The 20,993-nt window shown below is 36.9% G+C and overlaps 5 protein-coding genes across 10 annotated transcripts; 4 read left to right on the forward strand and 1 right to left on the reverse strand.

The window, feature by feature from the left end:
- Nucleotides 1-1,935: 1,935 nt before the first annotated feature.
- Nucleotides 1,936-5,337, reverse strand: LOC103337864 (putative lysophospholipase BODYGUARD 3). The gene is made up of 4 exons (XM_008241034.2): nt 4,379-5,337; nt 3,970-4,301; nt 3,492-3,691; nt 1,936-2,598 (listed from the first exon to the last, which is right to left on the reverse strand). The coding sequence occupies exons 1-4, from the start codon at nt 4,905-4,907 to the stop codon at nt 2,268-2,270; spliced, it is 1,392 nt and encodes a 463-aa protein (XP_008239256.1). The 5' UTR covers nt 4,908-5,337; the 3' UTR covers nt 1,936-2,267.
- Nucleotides 5,338-8,115: 2,778 nt separating this feature from the next.
- Nucleotides 8,116-10,150, forward strand: LOC103337866 (GDSL esterase/lipase At5g41890). The gene is given in 6 exon segments (XM_089041463.1): nt 8,116-8,394; nt 8,839-8,969; nt 9,050-9,292; nt 9,410-9,449; nt 9,452-9,667; nt 9,753-10,150. Coding segments are annotated over 6 exon segments (1,125 nt in total). The 5' UTR covers nt 8,116-8,138; the 3' UTR covers nt 9,992-10,150.
- A 1,829-nt stretch (nt 10,151-11,979) lies between these two features.
- On the forward strand, nt 11,980-12,573 carry LOC103337882 (uncharacterized). The gene is given in 1 exon segment (XM_089041874.1): nt 11,980-12,573. A coding segment is annotated over 1 exon segment (594 nt).
- A 1,865-nt stretch (nt 12,574-14,438) lies between these two features.
- LOC103337867 (beta-carotene isomerase D27) lies at nt 14,439-17,013 on the forward strand. 5 transcript variants are annotated; one of them, XM_008241036.3, is made up of 7 exons: nt 14,439-14,783; nt 14,937-15,336; nt 15,499-15,591; nt 15,842-15,903; nt 16,103-16,209; nt 16,394-16,489; nt 16,568-17,013. In XM_008241036.3, the coding sequence occupies exons 2-7, from the start codon at nt 14,956-14,958 to the stop codon at nt 16,615-16,617; spliced, it is 789 nt and encodes a 262-aa protein (XP_008239258.1). In that variant the 5' UTR covers nt 14,439-14,783; nt 14,937-14,955; the 3' UTR covers nt 16,618-17,013. The 5 variants fall into 5 exon arrangements, with proteins under 5 accessions (XP_008239258.1, XP_016651259.1, XP_088898214.1 ...); XM_016795773.2 differs by having other exon boundaries at nt 14,439-14,770; XM_089042088.1 differs by having other exon boundaries at nt 14,447-14,783; nt 15,018-15,336.
- A 1,360-nt stretch (nt 17,014-18,373) lies between these two features.
- On the forward strand, nt 18,374-20,682 carry LOC103337868 (endoglucanase CX). 2 transcript variants are annotated; one of them, XM_008241037.2, is made up of 7 exons: nt 18,374-18,514; nt 18,622-18,832; nt 18,958-19,158; nt 19,264-19,356; nt 19,445-19,606; nt 19,685-19,796; nt 19,883-20,682. In XM_008241037.2, the coding sequence occupies exons 2-7, from the start codon at nt 18,644-18,646 to the stop codon at nt 20,377-20,379; spliced, it is 1,254 nt and encodes a 417-aa protein (XP_008239259.2). In that variant the 5' UTR covers nt 18,374-18,514; nt 18,622-18,643; the 3' UTR covers nt 20,380-20,682. The 2 variants fall into 2 exon arrangements, with proteins under 2 accessions (XP_008239259.2, XP_088898212.1); XM_089042086.1 differs by lacking the exons at nt 18,374-18,514; nt 18,622-18,832.
- Nucleotides 20,683-20,993: the final 311 nt, after the last annotated feature.

The following is a 20,993-nucleotide window of genomic DNA, read 5'->3' on the forward strand; positions in this document are numbered from 1 at the left end:
ACATTTTATTTATATATGCTATGAAATATGGTGGCAAAACAACATTCTCCATGAAACATAATCAGCATAATGACATGCATGGCATGATCATTTTTTTTTCTTGCTAATTAATGTCTATCACCTTCCCGTTTTGTTTTTTTTCATAGCTGATCCCTTCTTAATTGCTATAAACCAGCATTATTTGTTTCTCTCAGGAGCTACAACTTGCAAATCCACAATGGCGACCCAAGCCGTCAGTTTAGTTGGTCCATGCCGATTTCAGCAACTACGAGCTTTATTAAGCGTATCAAAATGATAAATTTTTTTTGTTTGAAGGTCACATCTCATGTAGTGTTATAAATTTTCGTGTTATAATATTAATAAATAAAATAATACACGTGTTATAATACCAGTACACTGATAACATCCCAAAAAAAAAAAAAAAAAAAACCTATATAGAACCTACGTACTCACATTGGTTAAATTCTTTGGGTTTCTTTCATCAGCAAGCAGTGTAGGTCGTTTCTCTCACCAACCTTCATGAATAATAGCCGTGTGGACAAAAAACAACCATTTGCATCCTACATTAGCCAACAGCCCATACTTTATAGTACAATATTGGAAGAAACTTAACACTGCTAACATAATGCAGGCATTATGCGTCAAAGTTGGGTGACACTGCTCTTTACAAATCAAAAGTTTTCTATCATCCACAAATCCTAGGCCACATACGTAAATGAAATGTTGTTAGTTGTGTATGTGAAACATTGATTATGTTATTTTTTCTTTCTAAAGATGTATTGTTCATAAGCATTTAGCTATCTCACAATATAATATTCAGCATACGGGAAATATTAGCTACATTCCCCTTCTACTTTCTTCCTTGATGTTTTCATCCTACAATTTTTAGAAACGAGCAAATATATGAACCTAGTGTGTCTGATTAAACACTGAAGTAGCACGCTATTAATCAAATTGCTAAATGATTTTCAATTTAATTGATTTTTAGTATGAACAATCCTTAAAGGATGACCACAAAAATCATTTGATTTCGATTATCGATTATCATAAAAATTGACGAAGAAATGGAAGGTACAAAGAAGTAGCTAGCATTCTCCTACTCATAAACCATAATACAAAGGTACATCATGCCGTCAAAGTGGGGCGACTCTGCTATCATACAAGATTTCTCTCCATGTCTCAAAAATATCCTGGCCCCAGAGGTCGTGCTCGTTTCAAACTCGATGAAAAGTCAATATTGTGTACTTGCATTAGTATGAACATGTTTGTAGTTTGTTTTGGACTATCGAAGACGCGTAGCATATTCAGCCATTATTATGCCAACAATTAATATGACCTGGTATATATACCTAACAAAAAACCCATGCATTTACTCATACAAAAACCACAATTTTTTTTTTTTTTTTAAGCAAGGTGTTAAAAGTTGACTAGATGTTCACCGGCAAGAATTCAGTACAAAAATTAACGTGTGGTGAGACTGAAATGATCAGAGTGGTTTGTACGTCGTGTTACATGAATTGCTATATAAGAGGTGCATTAAGTCTTCAAGCCACTTTCCACACCCTCCACCCTAGTTTAAGTGTGACATCTCTAGCTATATTCAATATTCGACTACTCACACAAAACAAAGTACTGGTGGTTGTCGCTAGATTTCTTTTCTTGTATTAAATTTTATTTTAATTGCGTCATAACAACACTGGTGGTGGTCACTAGAAACTAGTTTCTTTCGTGCTTAATTTGGAGAATTTGTTCTTATATTATATCCTTCAAGATTTACCCATATTCAGTACATAATTGCTTGTGTTCATCAGTTATATACTATCGCTTATTTTCAAAATATTATACGTACCCTTCAAGAAATGACATCCATATGATTTAGGCATATGCATTTTCCATTATTTACCAAATGAGAGAGAGATGAGACCAAGACAACAATAAAAACAATAAGGATTTTTACTGAATTTCATCTTATCTTTATCATATCATTAACTTGACATTTTATGACTTAGGTCTTAGGGCATTTGACAAACCCAACAACAATACACAGGGAACAATTTCCACAAGGTCTAGCTATGGCTATAGCTGATTAAGCGCCATCTGAGACTTGGACAGTTGAAGAGGAAGAAAATTATAGCCTCCCATTATCTCATTTTTCTCAGGCTACTTTTATATATCCACCTCTCGACCCCCCTACCCCTCTCTGCTAATTTCGAAAACTAACATATGCATATCACATCGACTTGACTTGAATAGGTCTTATATTTTTCTTAACCACTTTTTGATGAATTTCTCCAAATCTTCTCAAGCTCTCTAGCAAACGCCTTCTGCCTCCCAACCACAATGGTGATGTGATCTTTCTTCTCGATCACCTTCACGCGAGCCCGAGGGATTTTCGACTGCACATTGTAGCTGCACTCTACTGGGATTAGCTCGTCGTCTTTGCCGTGAAACACATTCACATCACATTTTAGATGGTCTCTCACAACGTCTAAGTATTTGTCCATCTTGCCGGCTGTGCCACATATAATGTTGTGCAGTGTGTGCCATGCTGCGTTGTGAGTGTGGCAGAAGAACCCTTCATACAAGAAAGTTCTGATCCTGCAGATTACCAAACAAAAAAACAAATTAGTATCTTGATTAAATTTAATAAGTTAATTCTTTACATACAAAAATATAGATTCCATGTGCGTTTTTATTTTTTGAAAGCGTATCTATCATATGTACTCATCATATATATCTCTCGTCAATTTTATCATAAATGGATGCCACCTATCTATATAAAAGAAGTTATAATAAATCATTTTTATTGAATTTGCAGCAACATTTTCCGGCATAATAAATGACGAAACCAAATTAAATTGGAGCTTCTAAGTCATCGGTCTCCATCGGTTGTGACTTTGGTCTCCTAAATAATTGACCCATGTCCCTCAGCTGCAGCAGGGAAGAAATTGAAAATTGACCCTTGCACCATACCTTCTCCCCTATTATTTTACATTTGAATTAAATTCTACACCAAAATCATATCTAATGTACGACAGCGTTTCATTGAGAATTTATTAAGAATTTCTAATCTTATTCGTTGAAGCGCATGTATGAAAAATATGTAACGTTACATCTAAGAATTTCTAACCTCCCTCTCGAATAAATGCTTTTATAAATGTGGAAGAAGCAGATGTCACAAAGTTATGGACCCATCAGACATTGACTGGTTAATGCAAACACAAGCTGGACCAGCTCAGCTGCCATGGTATTTACTAATGGGAGATGATGGGTGGGTTAGGATCTATCGGTTATCATCACAGTGGACCAATCAATGCCGATGCGTACAAAAAAGGGTCCGCAAGTACCGTTTTGGAAGCTTAGAAAATTGTTAATGGCATGTAAGAATAACGTGGTTTCGTGTGTCTAGAAAGGGGCTTTGGTGGTTGGAAATGAAGCACAATATTCTACAAGGTGATGGTGAAGCGATGAATTCAGTTGAAGAAAGTTACCTGTTTCTTGTGACAAGTTTGGTAAGAAATTCCACAATTCGGTGGTTCTTGCAAATCAGCAAACAAATAGTCCTTGAGATGTGCTCGTACCAGCAAGCAATGGAGGCACCAAAGGCAATCACAGGCCACACCCGCCTTGGAGCCACCCTTCTCATCACATATTGTGTTGCTTGTTCTCCCTTTGGTATAGGGTAATATGGCTGCCACGTCATAGGTTCAAAAAATAGGGATAACGCCAATTAAACTTGGCACAAACTTGTGGACAAATAATGCCCCCAATAAATGTACACTTCTACAGATGTGACCATATGATATAATGACAATTTTTGTGCTTATGTTCAAAATTACGATCTTTTAAAAACGACATGGTTTTAAATATGATTAAGCATAACATCACGACAAAAAAAACACAGAAATGGAAAACATTGTTTTCAAAAATTTGGGTAAGGGTCTTATATAATCAAGAGGTTGAACTTACAGGTGCAAGTAAGGTGAGGGACTTAATGGAGAGAGGGTGTTTAACAGCAAGAGCAAGGGCCAAAATGCAACCCAAAGAATGAGCCACAATGTGGAAGGATTTAACTTTGTTGGGTTCAAGCACAGATCTTTCTATCATCTCCAAATGCTCTCTGAGGGTGTACATGGAGTCAGTTGGCTTTGGGCTCCTCCCAAACCCCAACAGATCAATAGCAAAAAGCCTAAAATTTGATTTTGCAGCACTTGAAAAGTTGGGGAACAATGTTTCAGTCCAGAATGCTGATGATGAAATAAACCCATGTATGAAAAGCACATCTTCTTGTGCCTTATAATCTGAAATGGCAAGAAGAAATAAGTCACATAATACAGATTTTGTGATATATATTTTGTGAAAAAGAGAATTATTTTACCTTTGGGTCCCTCGGTTCTAACATAGAGGGTTTCTTTGCTATTAGAGGTCCAAGAGGTACAAAATTTACAATCACAATCAGACCACCTTGGGATTGGATGGCATTGTTGGCCTCCAATCTTGCCTTGAAGCATTTCAACAATGGTGGAGTTGACAGTGAAAGTGGATCTCACAGTCCCTTTCTTGGTCTCCTTCATGGTCAGCTTTGAGACCTCAGACAAGAGGGAAGGCCTTGTGTAGAGAGTGTCAGAGATCTCCTCAAGTTGCAGCTTGGTGGAGCTAAGGCACACAATTTTAGACTCACCTTGCTCAGAGACCAAGATTTTGCCACTGCTAGTAATGGCTTCTTTGGATGAGGAGCAATAGCAAGGCTTCCATTCAGCTTCAATGAAAAAATCAGCAACTCTGTACAGAAAACAGAGGAGGAAATCCACAAGGTCTAGAACTGAGAACACAATGAAGCTCACAGCCTCGTTTATGACCCTACCAACCAATGCCAAAGCAGATTTGGCCTTGCCTATGGAAGCCATGTAAGCTCTAAGACACACCAACCCAAAACTGTATTAGTGGTGAAATAAGAGGCGGAGAGAAGAAGGGTTCCTATAGAAAATGCAATGTCATGGATATAATCGGTTTGCTTGGTCTCTCAAGTGCAATTAGCTGTAGCTGAGCTTCCTCTTCCTCCGCCCTCTCTCTCTCTCTCTCTTAATAGAAAACCCAAATGCTTGAAATAAGAAGAGAAGGGCTAGAAGAATAAAAGGATGTGGGTCAAGGTCATGACTCTTTCACTATCTACAAATGGCTGATGAAAGCAAACTATGGGACGACCTTGTACACTCCCCCCTAGCTAGGTTATAAGAAACCCATGTTACATTTGATTGAAGCGTGTGGGAGATTGAAGCGTGAGAGAGAGAGAGAGAGAGAGAGAGAGAGAGAGAGAGGGTTTGCAAATGCAATATTGAGAATCCAAGTTACCAACAGATGGGCGTTAAATGTATTGATTGTTCATAAACATAGTTTGTTGGCCAAGATAAAAGGTAGGTGGTAGTTGAACCCCCCATGTATGGCAACAAATTCTCCTCAGCAAAGATTTGGACTTAAAAATAAAGCCTACTTTTATATATCCACCTCTCTCCAAAGAAAAATTTCTTCTATAATTAATCAAAGATATCGACGGTCGACTACTAAGTTGTTTCTTCTTGGCATCACAATCCCAAAACCCGTGCCACAAGGAGAGGAAAAAGAAAAAGGATGGGCATATTGCTTGCCCATGATAAATTCTAGGGTACAATTTTTTCTCATCCACTAGGTTACACCTCATCCTTTGTAGCTCGATGTTGCCCATCTCATTAATGTGCCCTAAGACTTATTTATTTTTTGTGTGAAAATGAACAGGTACTACCAAACCTCTAATATTTATTGCAGGCTGCCTAGCCACATGACTGCCTCCTAACCCAATAGGCGACCATTCTCACTCCCACCGTTCCAATAAGGTCATTGAAAATTTTCTAGCATAATTAACTTTATTAATTGGTCATCCTATGGACAAATTAAGATCCATAAGCATATATACAAGACTTTTGAGTGGCGAATGGGTTTGTTCGTGTAGTTTTCGGTATTAGTGGTAGGTTTGAGTGATTTGAGGAGCTACTTAATTTCATTCATGACACCCTATTAGAATTCTTGTAATAGAGGTAAGCCCCTCAAATATTTTTCAATGATCAATAAAATTTCTCTCATATCGCCGACATTCCCTTAGAAAAAAATCCATAACCATATACAAGACTTTTGTTACCTTTCTATGCCTGATAATTATTTGACGGTCGATGAAAACAACAAGGGAGCTTGCTAGCACCGGCACTGCATGGTTCATAATGAGGTCTACTTCTTGTGAGCATCGGTTGAGATATCCTTTTCCGATGAAACCCACAAGTTGATTTATTGTTGGGAATGTCAGCAGAGGGCAAATCAACATGCATGTGTATGCATGCATGCTGGCTTGTCCAAATTTTACATCGATAGGTTGATCGATAACAGTACTAATAATCGTACTTTGGGAAGTTAATTAGAATTAACGTAGAGATGCTTAACATTAACTCATTCATATGCATGGCTTTATTCATTTGCGAAAAGCTGGCTTGGAATATACTTACTTATTTGGTCGGCTTAATTTATTATTGTGTGATTTTGCTGTTTAAAAAAAAAAGGAATAAAAAGAAAGAAACAGCTTTTGCGATATATATATATATATATTATTCGAGCAAGTAAACTCCTAGCGAACAATAAAAGTCAGGGAGTAAAACTTGCAATTTAAAACAAGCTTTGCGTCTGAATTTAAAGACAAACCGGTAGTCTAGCTAAATTATATTTCATCCCACAGAGTTTTTAGTTTCTAATCTACAAAGACTTTACAATTTGTGTCATGGGAAGAATACTGAAAAATATCTTTTTATCATGCCAAAAAATTCTGATTCTAACCAGAACAAAAAAAAAAAGAGCTTAGTGAAATGAGAGAGAGAGAGAGAGCCGCTTCCTCTATTCAGAATGATCTCTAATTGAAGATTGTATGTTCAATTTGTTGGATCGCAACAAGATGATTAAACCAAGAACAGCCACACAAGTTTGAACAATAGGAAGCGAACTTTATTAATGAACAAAGTCTTTACAAAAGAACTCACTTAATCTTCTCAAGAGTTCTCCTGCCTTACAAGTCTCCTCAAGTTCCCACACAATACACAATAAGGCTTACCTCTATATATACTAGATAACCTACCATAGAACTAATCCTAAACTAAGTTAGGAATCCCAAAACCAACTGGAAACTTGCGTCCAGGTTTCCTATACAAAATACAACTCGGATTCCTATCTTAGTTAGGAATACAAACCTGATTTCATACCAATTCCAACACAATTTTTCAAAGTGAGAGTGCACGTCTAAGATGAAATGAGATCATTTTATGGTGAATGGGAGTAGATTCTCATTAGGGTTGGAGCTACACCTATGATTATGAACATTCAATCCATAGAATATCCCTGGTTTAAAGGAATGGACTTGAATTGAAGACAGGAGCCTCATGTGGTGGGAATTGACATTTGAAAATAAATAAATAAATAAAAAGAAAAGAAATGTAATTTACCTCTTAAACATTTAATTCTCTACAGCTTATTATTTCCTGATAACTATATGGGGCTTTGTCATACGCCGCACATATCTTTTGATCGTTTTTAGCAAATTAGCATGGTTCTTTGGAAGTGTCTCTTTTGTGCAGATCTGCCCCCTATCAAGATTATACACAGATCAATATATGTGCTAAAATACACAATAAGGCCAATACACAGTCTTCTTGTCACATATAACCCCTTTTGCAGCGAATTTAATTCTGTACTTTACTTCTCAGCAAGCGGCAGAGTCGGTGGTGAGAGCCCACCAAATCAATCAAACCAGAAAATATTGGAAGCCCATTAAAGGAGAAATACTTCTCTATCCCCGTTTCATTGTCATTCTCTTTTTATCTTTCTCATCCTCTCAAAAGAGACATGATGAGAGAGATAAAGAAAAATGAAATCAATGAAACGGGGCTAGGCTAGGCTAGGCCAGCCAAGCCATGACCAATTCCAAATATATTGATGTCATGTAAAATCTCACACGGACCTATTCAAAGATTATGTTACCTGCTAAAGCAGGCCATGCAAATTATGCATCATCTATAAAAATAACCCATGTGAATTCTGAACCTTAAAACTTTTCTTCAATATTGCCAATGGAGACCCTTAAAATTTCTGATTGTTTTCTGCTATGGTTTATGTGCTCAACTGTTCTGTTTTTGAATGCCTTGCAGCCCTGTTTTGCTTTCACTTCATTTGTGTTTGGAGACTCTTTGGTTGATGCAGGAAACAATGACTACATTTTCACTCTCTCAAAGGCAGATTCTCCTCCTTATGGCATTGATTTTAAGCCTTCTGGTGGACATCCCACTGGTCGATTCACAAATGGTCGAACCATTTCAGACATTGTAGGTAAATGCACTTAATGTTAATTTGCTCCCACCAACCCTAGCTTGACTTGGTGCTCTCTTAGCTAATTTCTAAATAATCATCAACTAATTCCTTCGGTCATTTAATGTTCTATGAAGCAACTCAATTATCCCAGCATGAAAAAAATTAACAAGAAAAATAGAGTCTAAGAATTCATCAGAGTGCCTGAGTTTTAAATTGGCTCACAAGATTTTTATTTATTTTATTTTTGTACTTATTTATGTGTGACAAATGATAATGCAGAAGCCACTAATTTCCATTTATGCCATGCATGAAGATGATCTTCTTTTTCTTTTTTTCTTTTTTTCTTTTTTTAAATGGGGCCCCAGAATTTTATTAAAATTGACATTTGTTTGGTTTTGTTGACTAATCATAATAATTAGCCATTTTATTACTAATCGTAGCTAATTTGCATGGTGTAACCAGGCCAAGCTTTTGGAGCCAAGTCATTTCCTCCACCTTATCTAGCACCAAACACTCAAGCCAACTCAATCCTCGGAGGAATAAATTATGCTTCTGGAGCCTCTGGAATATTAGATGAAACGGGGGTTTTATTTGTAAGTAATTATAATTAGGAACTTTAATCACAACCCCATTTAAATTAATCTCACAGATTTGTAATTATTATTGAACACAGATTGGAAGAGTTCCACTGCGTGAGCAAGTAAATAATTTTGAGCAAAGCAGAAGTTACATGGTGAAAGTAATGGGAGAGAAGCATACAATGGAGTTTCTAAAGAAGGCAATCTTCTCAGTCACAATTGGATCCAATGATGTCCTCAACTATTTCCAACCAACCATACCTGTTTTTGGTAATGTCAAAGTCTCTCCTAACTTGTTCCAAGACTTCATGGTCTCTAACTTGACTATACATCTCAAGGTACAAACTTTAACCAATCATCTAATCAAAGCTTAATTAGCCATAAATAAACAATAATTAAGCTTACGATTTTGATATTTCTTTGATCTAATTATGTATGTGAGTTTCTGTGTGAAGAGATTGCACTTGTTGGGAGCTAGAAAGTTCATTGTGGTAGGGTTGGACCGCTAGGATGCATACCCTTTATTCGTGCCATCAAATTATTACCTAGTGGACAGTGCTCTGCTGAGGTGAATGAGTTGATCCAAGGCTACAATACCAAACTGAATGGGGTTTTGGATCAACTAAATCAAGAATTGGGTCCTGAAGCCATCTTTGTTTATGCAAATTCCTTTGATATCTTCATGAAGATTATAGGAAATTATCATCAATATGGTAACCAGCTTTCAAAACCAGAGCTACCCTTTAATTCATTTTACCGTCTGATGAAGTGAGTTTGATAATTTTTTGGTTTTGCTAGGATTTGAGGATGCAAATGAGCCATGCTGTGGTGGGTACTTCCCACCATTTATTTGCTTCAAGAGCAGTGGTACAAACAGAAGCTCTGCGTTGTGTGCCGATCGGTCGAAGTATGTGTTCTGGGATGCATATCATCCTACAGAAGCTGCAAATATGATCATAGCCAAGGGGTTACTTGATGGGGATGAAAGTGTTAGCTATCCCATTAACATCCGTGAGCTTTACAACTATAACTCCTAGCGTGACATATATATAGCCTACTTCAAAATGTTGGCCCAAGATTGTAATGTAGGCAGGGAATGAATTGAACTAAAATGTTTATGTTTGATCATAATGTTAAATCATTGAAGGAATATCAAGAAACACAGAGGATGGAAGAAGCATCATTTTTAAAACAGATTCCTGCCTTCAATTACAAAGGTCAACTCTACTCTGGCATTAGTTTCTGACACGGCTAATTAACTCAAAGAGAAGTCAACCCCCTGCAATCTTGCAGTTCATTTTCTAGGAAAATGTTTTTGAAGTTGAGAAAAGAAAATTAATGTAAACAATTGGCTTCTCTTCTGTAACACCATCTTCCCCATTCAATTCCTTTGATCAATGAATATCAGAAAACCATTTCTTTGTAAGAAATTAAAGGGGTTGACCATGCATGGATCTTCCTCCATTACAATTTTATTCTGTTTGCCAACTACCATCATCAACCACATAAATGAAACTAATGAGTCAAAATGCAGACCCTGCATGATTTTTAATACTCAATCTGCAGACCTGTTGACCTGCTAAAGAACCTAGTAATGGAAATCCAAACCACAGTTCAAGTTTGTGAGGAAATGCACACTTGCAACACAGAAATCAATGATGTTGTTGTATATATACACTGTTTCCTTCCCAATGCGCTGAGATAGTATGAAAACCAAGATAAATTACTAAAGTTTTTTTTTTTCTTTTTCTTTTTGGTTTTTCTGGTTTGATGTGTATAACTTTAATAATTAATAAAACATTGAATTTTATTAAAATTGAAGGCAAATTGAAAGATGTTGGGTATTATGAGATGCCAATTCTGGGTCCAGTCTGTAGTTATGCAGTTGTGCAGGATATGGTCTTTGTTAACAATGCTGCCAATGGACATTAGGAAATTGGTCTTTGTTAGTAATGCAACCAATAGGCCTTGGGAATGTATAGGTTCTAAACTTCTAATAGAGCCATATAAAAGAACATATTTTAAATCTCATATTGGGCCTGGGACTGCTAATACCAATTTTTTTTTCCAAATATTATGAACTCGCTTGGGCCAAGGCCCTGCCAGCCAGTAGATGCAAAATATAAATTAAAGTAGATTCTGAAAATCTTATCTGCCAATGTCTAAAGATATTGTATTTATGTAGTTAAATAATTAATAGAAAAAAGAAAAGGAAAAAAAGAAAAAATCATGAAAGGTTAAAAATCATGACTGTGTTTCAAACTGACATTTTTCTGTTTTTGATGCACATAATCTCATGATTTGTTCAACTCTAGCAATGCTTCTTTTCCCGATGTTAGAAGCGATTCAAAGTTCCAACATGTTAGATCTGAAAATTAACTAAACAACACCAGCCAGGAGAACATTGAGGTTTCTTACTCTACAATAGTGTTACGCCATACACCACCAAATCAATGAAGCATATCCCACCACTAGTTCTTCGCATCAATCTCCTCTTTAATCAACAAAAAGAAGAGTTTAATATATATATGTATATATATTATATATTTAATCCGATAATCGATGTCACATTGCATAAGAATATTACATAAATGACTAGGGCATAGCTACATTAAAAAGTGACAATTTAAGAACATTTCTTATTTCTTGGATCTTGAAACAAGGAACAAGAACACTAGGCTACATTGCTCCTCATAATCTTTTCAATGTCTCCACCTTTGATTTACCTGTGTCTTTTATGATTACCAAATCTTTCTCCAGCTGAGGGAATATATTGACAAGGATGTTATACATAGCTTTGTAATTCCATTTTCTCCATCTCTTGCAGAAAACAAGTGAACCAATGACAATTGCACAGCAACAAATGCAAATCCAATTTCAACACTCAAAAGATCCCAATCAATCTCATGTTCAGAATTGGAAGGTTCCATTCAATGTTGTTGGTGGTGCAATCCTGTTTTGTTATCATCCACTGTCAAAGAAGGCCCTCATAATCCTTTGTTTCCTGTAAATGAGTCTTTTGGAAATGTCGAAAACTGAGTACCGGTTGAGATTTTGCCAACCAGTTGATTATTTGAGAGATTATTTTCCAATAATATCTGAGCGCCGGCCTCATGATCTCAATGATGGATGTGAGGGCGATGATGATTTTGATGATGATGTTGGTGACGTTGATGGCGATATTGACGACGTTGATTACAGCAACGATGGTTTCTCAGATGCCATAGATGTGTTCTCATTGTCAGAGGCAATAGACATTACGGAAAAGAAAGCACAGAAAAAACATGAAATTTCATAATCAAGGGAGATTAACCAAAAGTGCTCAAATTTCATAATCGAGCGGTTTCTTCCAGATGCCACTGCATTGGCTGCATCATCTGCTCCACAGCTAAATGTTTCCCATATCAGTTCGAGCAATGAGCTTTGTTATCCATGGAATTATCCAGAGCCAGAGGCTTGTGTTTCAAGAACAGTCTGCAGGCAATCGTACTCTTCGCCTAAGGGTTGTGGCTTGCATGTTTTCTTCCCTTGGAGCATGAAGCACAAGCTCTGTGGAGTTAAGAGCCCTGTCAGTGCACAAGCTCATTGGAGTATAAAACACAAGAAACATAGATCATAAGCAGCTGTTTGTGGTCTCTAGCCTTTGTTGTTCTTAGCTGTTTGTGTTTTCTGGTCTCTAGCTTTTGTTTTTATTCCTGTCTTCGGTTTTATGTCTGTTTCTTCCCTCCTTTGTCTTTCCTTCGTTTTGAATGAAAGTTTCTCTTGACCAAAAAAAAAAAAAGCAGCTAAAAGGCTAATTAAGTAATTAAAACTTGATGTATGGTAAAATTATGAAATTTTCTTCTTTTTGCTCCTTCTGTTTCTATCTATCAAAAAGTTTTACTTACATTCTGCTTATTGGTTTGATCTGATGATGCAGATAGATTAACTGCAATCTAAATAAGTTTTGCATTTAAATCTCCATATAATTGTTATGTTGCATATTGATATGGATGAATTGGTACTTGTGCTGGTAATAATGAAATTTTAATTTCAGATTATGGCAAAACAGTATATTACCGACATGAAATTGCTTATAATTTAAGGTCACGAAAGGCTGGCTATTATTCACCAAGACATTTTCTACTAAAATCCAAATGTTGCTCATCAATACATGGCTTGGCATTCATTTACATATACAAATAGAGTGAAACATATCTTTTGGAAAGTAAGCAAATGCGTATTCAAAAGCACATTCTCTTATCTTCCTCGAATTGCCGATGGTGCAATGACGTAAGTTGATTGTTTATGCCAAAGTTACCATTCATTTTCTAACCATTATACCACAACAAATCTATCTACAAACTTATAAAATCATGCTTAAAGGGGAAAGAATGAAAAAACATAACAAATAATGGCTGCAAATATTTGCCGCTTAGCCACCCTCATATGCAAATGCCACTTTTTTATTTTCCTTTTTATTTTTTTTGTTGTCGTCAATTTAGCAATCAGAAGTGATATGTAACGTTTCCTCTTACATCTGAGGTTCTATATTTTATATCCTTCTCGCTCGATATTATTTGTATAAAAAAATAATATATAAAATTATAATTTTTAAGCACATCAACACCAACATTAATTCAAACAATATGGCCAACGAGCCTGCAATGGCAAACTCCCAAATGTTAATTCGACTGCTCACAACAAAATCAAAATGGCCTGCTCTTTTAGAAAAATACAACGGAGAGCTCAAGGACCCACGCCAATGGCCATTGCAAATTCCCTTTCTTTGCCTTGTTTCTTGAAAATTTGTCAGAAGAAAATACCAAAAATTCAGAAGTAAAAATTCTCTGCAATTTTAGTATTAGTATTGTGTGACTCATAACTGGAAAGCGACTTTGTGTTGTTATCTATCACTTCAAGAAAATACAAAGACAGAGAGAGAAACTTTAATGTATTTGCTTCTGCAAGGTGAATTGAATTTCTTTTATTATTGAGTGTCTAGGGGTTTCGAATCTTTGCCCACATTGATGAAGGTGGAATAGTTCAACCAACTGAGCTATAACTCACTAGTGGTGAATTGAAAATTTGTATAATGGTTGATTATTCAATATTGGTTACAAGACCCATCAACAAAGCATGTGCATAAGTAAATTTTCAAACAAGGCCTTTTTTTTTTTAAAGACCTCTTTTATTGAGATGGGTGATAGCATATTAAACTCACACACAATACACGGATGCTAGAACTCGAACCAAATAACTACACTAGTGAATTATTTCCTAAACAATGTCATTATTGATTAAACTTCTATGGAGCCAAATAAAGGCTTTTTAATCTCATATTGGGCCTGGGACTGCAAATGATACAGATTATTTTTCCAAATATTATGAACTTGCTTGGGCCAAGGCCCTGCCAGCCAGTAGATGCAAAATATAAAGCAAAGTAGATTCTGAAAATCTTATCTGCCAATGTCTAAAGATTACAGTCAACAAGCGTGGCATTTGCCTTAGCCTCAAATCCACCCCACCATGACTTAAAGCTTATTCAATATCAACCTCACAGGCTTTCCAGAACCTCAGAAAACTGGGACCAGCCATTCAGTTCTCAGTCTACATGTCTTCATTGAATCTACAAAGTTTGATAATAATAAACCAATTAAAATAGATAATGGTGAACTGGGATTTTCTCATAATTTCATAATTTAGAGGAACCAATGAATAGTAATGGAATAGATAGAGCCAGTAAATCTCTTCCAAGAAAGGCACGTGTGGTCATAATTATTTCTAAGCAAACAAAGCAAAACTCAACCAATCATATACCCTTTAGCTAGCATTTGGTAAGTTGTTCAGGTATGTTGTATGAACAAAACCATCCCCATTAAACTCTGTGTCATGCATTTTGTGTTGTTGCATTTGTATTTCTCAGCTCTTTGCATACATACTAAAGAAGACACCCAGCTGAGCATTTATATCCCTTTTTCTTCTTTGTTTTCTTTGCACCAGAATTATAGTGATTGATTTCATGGTGGTTCTAAGCCTTCAACCTGTCCAATTTTCTACCCCTAAACACATGTTATTATGTAGACCGGGCAGTACTGGTTATCCCATCCGATGTGGGATTGCAGAGCCATCAGGAGAGCCAGCTCCCATGGGACAAAAGACCAAGTACAATGATGGGTTTTTTGAGAAGGGATTTATGACACTGTTTGCTCGCAAAATGAAGAAGTTTGCATCTCCAGCGAAGGCCAGGACTGAGACTAAGGAGAAGGCATGGTGGGAATATGACTATGAGAGCTTTGTGGATGTGTCTAAGAGAGTGATGCAGGGGAGGTCTAGAGTTCAGCAGCAGCAAGTAGTTCGAGAGGTGCTCTTGTCTATGCTGCCTCCAGGTGCGCCTGCTCAGGTGGATAATAATTGACCATTAATTCTCACTTCTCTAATGTTTGGTCTTAGTGGTTAATTTGTTGGCAATTGGTTATAATTTTGTAGCACATGAAGGGATGGGGGTTTGGTTTGTCTGTTGTATGGATGAATTGAATAGTTATTTGACTTGTTATCTTTGCAGTTTAGGAAATTGTTTCCACCAACAAAGTGGGCAGCTGAATTCAATGCTGCATTAACAGTGCCTTTCTTCCACTGGTTGGTTGGGCCTTCTGAGGTAATTATACTTTTACTCCTCTTAGCTATAGCAAGATAGAGTCTATACTGTATAGCATGAGTGGTGCTTTGTCACAAAATTAGAAATTGCTCATCTTTTCAACCTTTTAAAAGATTAATTTGGTTTTGGTCAATGTCAAATATCTGAAATTATTTGGTTTTTCTGTTGTGCAAGCTAAATATGATGTTTCATTTGTAGCTTCCTTTTGGACTTAATTGTTGTGATACACTAATTTATGGGCATCCACCAGGTTGTAGAAGTTGAGATAAATGGGGTGAAGCAAAGAAGTGGAGTCCATATAAAGAAATGCAGGTGGGATCTATATTTCATGATGTCCAAATTGAATATGAATTTGTCAAGTTAACATACATAAAGAAATTTCCTTTCGAGGAGCTGCAAAGATAAAACTCCATGATGTAGGGTTCTTAAATGGAAACAATTTTGATAGATGACATGACTGAAAACACAGCCAATCACTAATTTTCTAACTTTTGCATTCTTCCTGATCTAGGTACCTGGAGAACAGTGGGTGTGTTGGAATGTGTGTGAATATGTGCAAGTTTCCTACTCAAGATTTCTTCACCAATGAATTTGGGCTTCCCTTAACCATGATTCCAAGTATGTTTCATTATCTTGGTTTAATTATGCACAAAAATCAGACTTTAAGGCTGGAATTCTTATATAAGTTTGATCAAACATATTCCAAGTAGAAAACAGAGCTTTCTGAATTGGATTTCCTTGTGCAGTAGTTATATTAATAAACTTGTACTTCTTGTCTTATCCCCATTCTTTCTATGCTCAGATTTTGAAGATATGAGTTGTGAAATGGTGTATGGCCAAGTTCCACCACCATTTGAAGAGGATCCAGTGTCCAAACAACCATGTTTTACTGATATATGTAAGTTTGTAGAGCTTGTATATTATGTGATCAATGGAGATGTATATTAATGATTTCTAGCTATGCGTTTATCTGCAGGTTCCATTGCAACTCCCAGCTCCAGTGTCTGTCCAAAATTACAAGCTTGAAAGATACTCCTCCGTTATTCATAGTTCAAGTACAGATTTCAAGTTCATATGTCACATCCATCTTACAGTTCAACTGCAGTACATATGTTTTATGCATGTTGAACATGGCGAAAGTGGAAGTTACCATATGCCTATTAGGCTGAAAATTTATTTCTCATGACAGAAGAGAGAATTTGTTTGTAAAATTAAAGACAATATATCACTCTTTATAAGCCCTAGGTCATATCTCATTTTGGAGAACCTAGGAACCAACAATGTGTCTAATAGACTGAATTTGAGTTTTCGTTTGCTTTTTATGGTGTATGGAAGAGAGATTATCTTCTCCTCTCCCTGAGGTTTTATCAAGTGGTCCTGTGAATTGAGAAACCTTCAATAAAGTCACATGTTTGACAACAAGTTCATTCATTTTGCATATACTTTCGAGGCCATCATACCTCCTCCAAGAGGTCGGAAATCAAGCTACATGGTAAAATAAGCGAAATAGATACGATGACCTGCCCTGCGCTTGATATAAAGTTTCTGATGCAAAAATTTGGCAAGGTTGCTGAGTTTGTAGCTCAACTGCAGGAAATATGCAAGCACTTGATGCTGCTGAAATTCAGCCTGCCTTTCAGGCTTTCACTATTGGGCACATGAAAAAAGGGATTAGGTTTTAGCTCTTGCAATTGGCAAAATCTGTCATTGCCATATTGATGTTCCTTTCATTCCTTTGAAAATGTTGGGGAAATCTGAGAGTCCCAGAAAACAAGCAAACTCAAAAACCCCTTAATTTGTGCTCTACGATGCGATCATCAAATCATTTGGTGCTTTTCCAACCCTAAAATAAAATAAAATATAAAACTCTTGACCAAAAATGTGAGATTCTAGGACGTCACTGTAAGTCCCAATCACATGATAGGTGGAATTTATGGCTACAGCATTAGCGCCTTTAACTAATAAAACCGCTCATGCAAGTTGGAAAAAACCCACCACCTCTTTTTCCTTTTTGCCTTCTTCTTCTTCCTCATTTTAAATCCTTCAAACTTTTTTTTAGCTTTGGCGGCCCATGTGATTTGCTTTATCCATCCATTCAAACAATCCGTGACTTTGCTGCTACAGACAAATCACATTTTCTTCTACAACCTCCATCACACGCCTTAAATTGTGGCATCCAAAGTCCAACCATGCCTCTAATTTGAACCCAATTTGGCTTCACGTAAATTTCGCTTTTTGTTCAAGACTTTTGGCATGATTTAACAGTACTAAGCGCTTCTCTGTGTGCAGATTGCAACACTCATGAAGAATAGAAACAGAAGTTTTTTAATAAAGTTTTTTTGGAACCATGTGAAGATTATGCTCTGTTTTGCGTCTTTTTGTCTCTGTTTTCTGACTCTTCAGTTTTCATAATATCCAATAGCACAGGATAAAGTTTGCAACTTTGTATCATTATGTGTTTTATCCTCAGAACCCTAATGTCCCATTTTGGCGCATTTGATCCCGTGACAAGCATGACACTCTCTCTCTCTCTCTCTCTCTCTCAACGACCAACCGAACAAACCAACTTCCTTCTTCTTTCTCACTGCCTATAAATTGAAGTATTGTGCCTCAACACATTTCAAACCCACCACCTTATCTTAATTAGGTCTCTGCTGCTATAGCACGGAAGAGGCTTAGGATTGAGGAAGAAATTGGTTATATAATGGCTTATGCTGCCACATTTTCTTTAGTGACACAAGTTCTAGGCTTAACACTTTGTTTGCTCAGTTTATGCTGCTCTGCCTTCACTCCTCAAGACTACTCAGATGCTCTTGAGAAGTCCATCCTCTTCTTTGAGGGCCAGAGGTCCGGGAAATTGCCGGCGAACCAGCGTGCCACTTGGAGGGCAAATTCTGGCTTGTCTGATGGCTCCTCATACCATGTACTAATTAATTTAATTTTTTTCAACTACTGTATATTTTGTCATTTTACAATATAAAATGATACTAAGGTCTAAGGTGTTACTTGGGTGTGACTTGAATTTTTCAGGTGGACCTAGTAGGGGGCTACTATGATGCTGGAGATAATGTCAAGTTTGGCCTGCCAATGGCCTTCACAACCACATTACTTGCATGGAGTGTCATTGAGTTTGGTGACTCGAATGCATAACCAGATTGAGAATGCCAAGGATGCCATACGTTGGAGCACAGATTATCTTCTAAAAGCAGCCACTTCAACCCCTGGAGCCTTATATGTCCAAGTGAGAGAAACAAAATTATAAATTGGTTACACAAAAATGAGAGCTAGAGAAAAATGACTATTATTAATGACATTTGTTTTCAAGCTGAAGAGAAGTCCTGAGAGTCACATGTTTTGGTGGTGCAGGTGGCAGATCCAAACGCGGACCACCAGTGCTGGGAGAGGCCTGAAGATATGGATACGCCGCGCAATGTGTACAAGGTGTCAGCTCAAAATCCAGGATCAGATGTAGCAGCAGAGACTGCTGCTGCATTGGCTGCAGCTTCCATGGTGTTCAAAGACTCTGACCCTTCTTACTCTGGAAAATTGCTTCACACAGCCATGAAAGTAAACACCTAACACAAAAGTTAATTCATTTTTTAACAGTTTTTCCAATTAACACCACTTCATTATTTACAAGGAAGTTAATTTTGAATTTTGATCATCATGCAGGTGTTTGATTTTGCAGACAGGTACAGAGGTTCTTACAGTGACTCTATAGGCTCAGTGGTCTGCCCTTTTTACTGCTCATACTCAGGATACCATGTAAGCCAAAGGCATAACATAATTTGCTTCTAATTTCCTTTGTTTTAATCCATTAAAGGTTCCTACTGATCCCAATTGTTCTGATTAGGATGAGCTTCTGTGGGGTGCTTCATGGATCCATAGAGCCTCTCAGAACAGTTCATACTTGGCTTACATCAAGTCCAATGGCCACATCTTGGGTGCAGATGATGATGGTTTCTCCTTTAGTTGGGATGACAAGAGACCTGGAACAAAAGTCCTTCTTTCCAAGGTTTATTTTGTTCTCATAGTCACACCAGAAAAATCTTAACAGGTCAAATTACTTATAATTATTTGGATTTTGGTACAGAACTTTCTAGAGAAAAACAATGAGGAATTCCAGTTATACAAAGCACATTCAGACAACTACATATGCTCCTTACTTCCTGGAACATCTAATTTCCAGGCCCAATATACCCCTGGTAACCTACCCTTTTACCTTTTCACGCTGATATTGTGCTTACATCCAAAACTACGTCGTTCCACATTTAATCGAAATGGTTTACAGGAGGACTTCTCTACAAAGCAAGTGAGAGCAATCTCCAGTATGTTACTTCCACAACACTCCTCCTACTCACATATGCAAAGTATCTTAGAACAAATGGAGGAGTGGCCACATGTGGCTCCTCAAAGGTCACAGCAGAAGCCCTAATCTCAGAGGCAAAGAAGCAGGTTGACTACATACTTGGTGACAACCCAGCAAAGATTTCATACATGGTAGGGTTTGGGAAGAAATACCCACTACACATACACCACAGAGGCTCTTCTCTGCCATCTGTGCATGAACACCCAGAGCGCATTAGCTGCAACAATGGATTTCAATATCTGAATTCTGGATCACCCAACCCAAATGTGCTTGTTGGAGCCATTGTTGGTGGACCTGATAGCAAAGACAGCTTCTCTGATGACAGGAACAACTATCAGCAATCTGAGCCAGCCACTTACATCAATGCACCAATTGTTGGGGCTCTTGCTTTCTTCTCTGCCAACACCAACCCAAATTAGCTCCAACTTCTATCAACCTCTAAAGTTAAAAAAATTTAGAGGAAAGTGGATTTGGAGACAAGTGAAGAGCTGTATGAATAGCAGATTGAAAGGTGAAACTTTAGTATCATGTTAATTAGTTGTTTAGAGGGCAAATCAGGGTCCAAATGTTGTGCCATTGGCATTTCCATGAGCTGTGGCACATAGTTTAAAGTGTATGTTGGAAAATGTTCTTAATTTACAATTGGATTGAGAGCACTCCCAAAAAATTAAATATGAAAAGACTAGTTTGCCTTTATATATAAATGACTATTTGAAAGTCTACATCCCAAGCATCATTTTTTTAAGCTCTTAAACTTACTCTCACTCTACTCTAATCACTAGAGGTATAAAACAATATGAAAGAAACTTAATTTTGAAGAGTAGAACATCAAATCATCTTTTTAGAGTCACCAAATGAAGCGTGGGTCGATAATTTTTATTGTCATTTATGACTTTATGATTTTTATATTATCACCGCTAAATTGAGTTTATAACCCTAATCAACCCCTACTTAAAAACAGTCTACGATTTGGTAACCCGAATGTCATGAATTTAAAAACGCATCTAGTAACCTGTATGAATTATGGAAAATT

This window comes from Prunus mume, linkage group LG7 (assembly GCF_029339155.1).
Source record: "Prunus mume cultivar Tortuosa linkage group LG7, ASM2933915v1, whole genome shotgun sequence".
NCBI classification, from domain to species: Eukaryota; Viridiplantae; Streptophyta; class Magnoliopsida; order Rosales; family Rosaceae; genus Prunus; species Prunus mume.

Coding starts and splice junctions, on each gene's coding strand:
- LOC103337864 (XM_008241034.2), bottom strand. CDS start 4,907: ATGGCTTCCATAGGCAAGGCCAAATCTGCTTTGGCATTGGTTGGTAGG. Junction 4,302..4,378: donor TAGAACCGAGGGACCCAAAG/GTAAAATAATTC, acceptor TTGCCATTTCAG/ATTATAAGGCACAAGAAGAT. Junction 2,599..3,491: donor AAACTTGTCACAAGAAACAG/GTAACTTTCTTC, acceptor GGTAATCTGCAG/GATCAGAACTTTCTTGTATG.
- LOC103337867 (XM_008241036.3), top strand. CDS start 14,956: ATGGTGGTTCTAAGCCTTCAACCTGTCCAATTTTCTACCCCTAAACAC. Junction 15,904..16,102: donor GTCCATATAAAGAAATGCAG/GTGGGATCTATA, acceptor TTCCTGATCTAG/GTACCTGGAGAACAGTGGGT. Junction 16,490..16,567: donor ACCATGTTTTACTGATATAT/GTAAGTTTGTAG, acceptor GTTTATCTGCAG/GTTCCATTGCAACTCCCAGC.
- LOC103337868 (XM_008241037.2), top strand. CDS start 18,644: ATGATGCTGGAGATAATGTCAAGTTTGGCCTGCCAATGGCCTTCACAA. Junction 18,833..18,957: donor CTGGAGCCTTATATGTCCAA/GTGAGAGAAACA, acceptor TTGGTGGTGCAG/GTGGCAGATCCAAACGCGGA. Junction 19,159..19,263: donor TGCTTCACACAGCCATGAAA/GTAAACACCTAA, acceptor ATCATCATGCAG/GTGTTTGATTTTGCAGACAG.